The sequence below is a fragment of the Manacus vitellinus genome, unplaced genomic scaffold, assembly GCF_001715985.3.
Source record: "Manacus vitellinus isolate BGI_N305 unplaced genomic scaffold, ASM171598v3 scaffold_1016_pilon, whole genome shotgun sequence".
In the NCBI taxonomy this organism is placed as follows: Eukaryota; Metazoa; Chordata; class Aves; order Passeriformes; family Pipridae; genus Manacus; species Manacus vitellinus.
Genome location: NW_021938799.1, coordinates 1 through 2694, shown reverse-complemented (window position 1 = coordinate 2694; position 2694 = coordinate 1). Strand labels below are relative to the sequence as shown.

Here is a 2694-nt window from a genome sequence, read left to right as displayed (position 1 = left end):
CGACGAACCGGGCGCGGCGCCGCTCGTGCCTTCGGCTCTTTCCGGAAAACTTCGGCAATTCCAGGCCCCACCGACCAATCCCCGCGCCCGGGGGCGGAGCTTGAGGCCCCGCCTTCTGTTGGGCGCCACCATCTCCGCGGGGGGGGCTGCACTGGGACCAGTTTGCCCTCTGTACTGGGCTGACCCTGGCCAGGTACCCGCTAAAGCCGCTCCCTCACTCTCCCCTCCGTAACCGGACAAAGACAGAAGAAAAAAGCAATTCAGAATGCGTGAGTGGAGAGAGGAGCCGGGAGAGGTCAGTGACTGATCACCTTCACGGGCAAAACAGACTCCAAGTGGGGATGGTTGGTGTTAAATTTATTACTGACAGCATAAGAACCAGAGACTGACAAATAGTCTTAAGAACACCTTACCCCCACCCCTCCCAGCGGTGCAGGGGCACAGGGAACGGGGGTTACAGTCCCTTCTTGTTTCTGCTGCTCAGGGAGAGGAGTTGGAGTCCTTCCCCTCGATGGACCGTGACTCTGCCGTGGGTCCAACCCTCAGGCAGCAGCTCTTCCCAACCTGCTGTCCCGTGGGTCACTCCTCCGTGGGGTCAGTCCTTCAGGAACGAGCTGTACCCACGTGGGTCCCCCACAGGGGCTGCAAGTCCTACCCGGGAAAAACCTGCTCCAGCCTGGGCTTCCCTCTCCAGGGCCTGCAGGTCCCTGCCAGGACCCCCCCGGGGTCACAGCCGGGCAGATCCTGACCCACAGGGAAGAAGGACCAGGAGCGGTTTTATAGGTCCAAGGAGCAGAACTGGGGTCCTGGAGGGGGGACCAGGACCCTGGGGAGGGGGATTGGGGTCCTGGGAGGGGGGATTGGGGTCCCAGAGAGAACAAACTGGGGTCCCAGGGGGAATTGGAGGACCCTTGGGAGGGGGATCACGACCGCGGGGAGGGGGATTGGGGTCCCAGGGAGGGTTTCAGGACCCCGGGGAGGGGGATCAGGACCCTGGAGCAGCAGAATTGGGGTCCCAGGATGCCAGGGGTGACCCCGGATGGTCCCAGCCCCCCTGGGGAGGGGGCTCAGGCTGCAGAGAGGTCCCTGGGTGGTCCCAGAATTTCCTGTCCCCGAAGACGCGGCTCAGGCGGGTCTCGAGGAACCTCTGGACGCTCAGCAGGGACTGCAGCCCCACCTTGTCCTGGGGGGGACACAGGAGGTCAGGGGGGCTGGACACCCCCTCTGAGGCCCCAGAGACCCCCCCCAGATCCCCAGGAACACCCCCAGAGCACCCCAGACCCCTCAGAGACCCCCGCCTTGTCCTGGGGGGACATGAGGGTGAGACCCCCTAGAGACACCCCCTGACCCCCACAGGGACCCCCAGATACCCCAGAGGGACCCTCAGACCTCCCCAGGGACCCCCAAACCCCTTCAGAGACCACCCCCAGACCCTCTCAGACACCCAGAGAAACCACCAAGCCACCCCAGCCCTCCCCAGGGATGCCCAGAGGGACCCCCAGACCTCCCCCAGGGACGTTCAGGGACCCCCAGACACCCCCCAGACCTCGGTGGTCCCCTGGAGCTGCCCCAGGACCCTCCAGGCATCCCTGGCGAACTCCTCGGGGGTCCTGTAGGGGGGGCTCAGCTTCTCCTGCAGCTTCGCCCTCATCAGGGTCAGGTCCAGGGCGGGACCCCCCTCCTGTGGCCACCAAACGGTGTCAGGGGCTACCAAACCGTGACTGGGGCCACTAAATCCCTGCTTGGGTCTTCAAATGTGCCCTGGGGCTACCAAACCACTGCTTGGGCCACCAAACCCCTCCCGTGAGCATCAAACTCCACAAGGGTCACCAAACCCCAGGAGCCCCTGAGGTGTTCATGGTGGTCCCCATGGCTCAGTAGCCCCCGAGGTGTTCACGGTGGTCCCCATGGCTCAGTAGCCCCCGAGGTGTTCAGGGTGGTCCCCATGGCTCAGTAGCCCCCCAGCCCCCCCCGGTAGCCCCCACTCACCGCGAGGCCGCGCGGGCGCTGCAGGGCCCTGCAGGGCTCGTGGCACAGCAGCTCCAGCAGCACCAGCTCACACCTCTGGGGGAGGAGAAAGAGGGCAGCCCTGGATCCCCCGGGATCCCTTGGGATCCCCCCGAATCCCCCCCCAGGACTCACCTGCTGGTCCAGGGGGCTCAGCCGGGCGGGGGTTCCCTGGCCCGAGGGGGCCTCGGAGGGCGGGGGGAGCTCCTGGCACAGCGAACACGTCCAGTCGGAGCTGTGGAACGGGGAGCCAGTGGGAACGGGAGATCCCAGGAGGTTTGGGGCCAGCAACGGGATTCCCACAAGGATCAGGGAAGGGGAAAGAAGACCCCGCGATGTTTGGGGTCAGTGGGGGATTCCCAGAGGGGTCGGGGGCAGGAGATCCCCCAAGTTTTGGGGTTGTCGGAGGGATTCCCGGAGGGATCACGGACAGGGAACGGACATTCCACGAGGTTTGGAGTCAGTGGGACGATTCCCAGAGGGACCAGGGAGGTGACGAGGGGCAGTGGATCCCAGGGAGGTGCCTCTGGATCCCCGTGGATCCCAGCAGCTCCCCGGGTGCCGTACCTGGGCACGTCGAGCAGGGCGGGCAGGTGGCAGTGCAGGTGGAAGCAGCGCTGGCACCGGTCACACATCACCACGGCCCCGGCGCGGCCGCACACCCGGCAGCTCCACCCCACGGGGACA

At 66.0% G+C, this 2694-nt stretch overlaps 1 protein-coding gene across 1 annotated transcript; it reads right to left on the bottom strand.

Annotated features, from left to right (window-relative positions):
- Positions 1 to 705: 705 nt before the first annotated feature.
- Positions 706 to 2687, bottom strand: LOC115307823 (transcription intermediary factor 1-beta-like). Its single transcript, XM_029963376.1, has 4 exons — positions 2575 to 2687; positions 2143 to 2242; positions 1990 to 2064; positions 706 to 1183 (listed from the first exon to the last, which is right to left on the bottom strand). The coding sequence occupies exons 1-4, from the start codon at positions 2640 to 2642 to the stop codon at positions 986 to 988; spliced, it is 441 nt and encodes a 146-aa protein (XP_029819236.1). The 5' UTR covers positions 2643 to 2687; the 3' UTR covers positions 706 to 985.
- Positions 2688 to 2694: the final 7 nt, after the last annotated feature.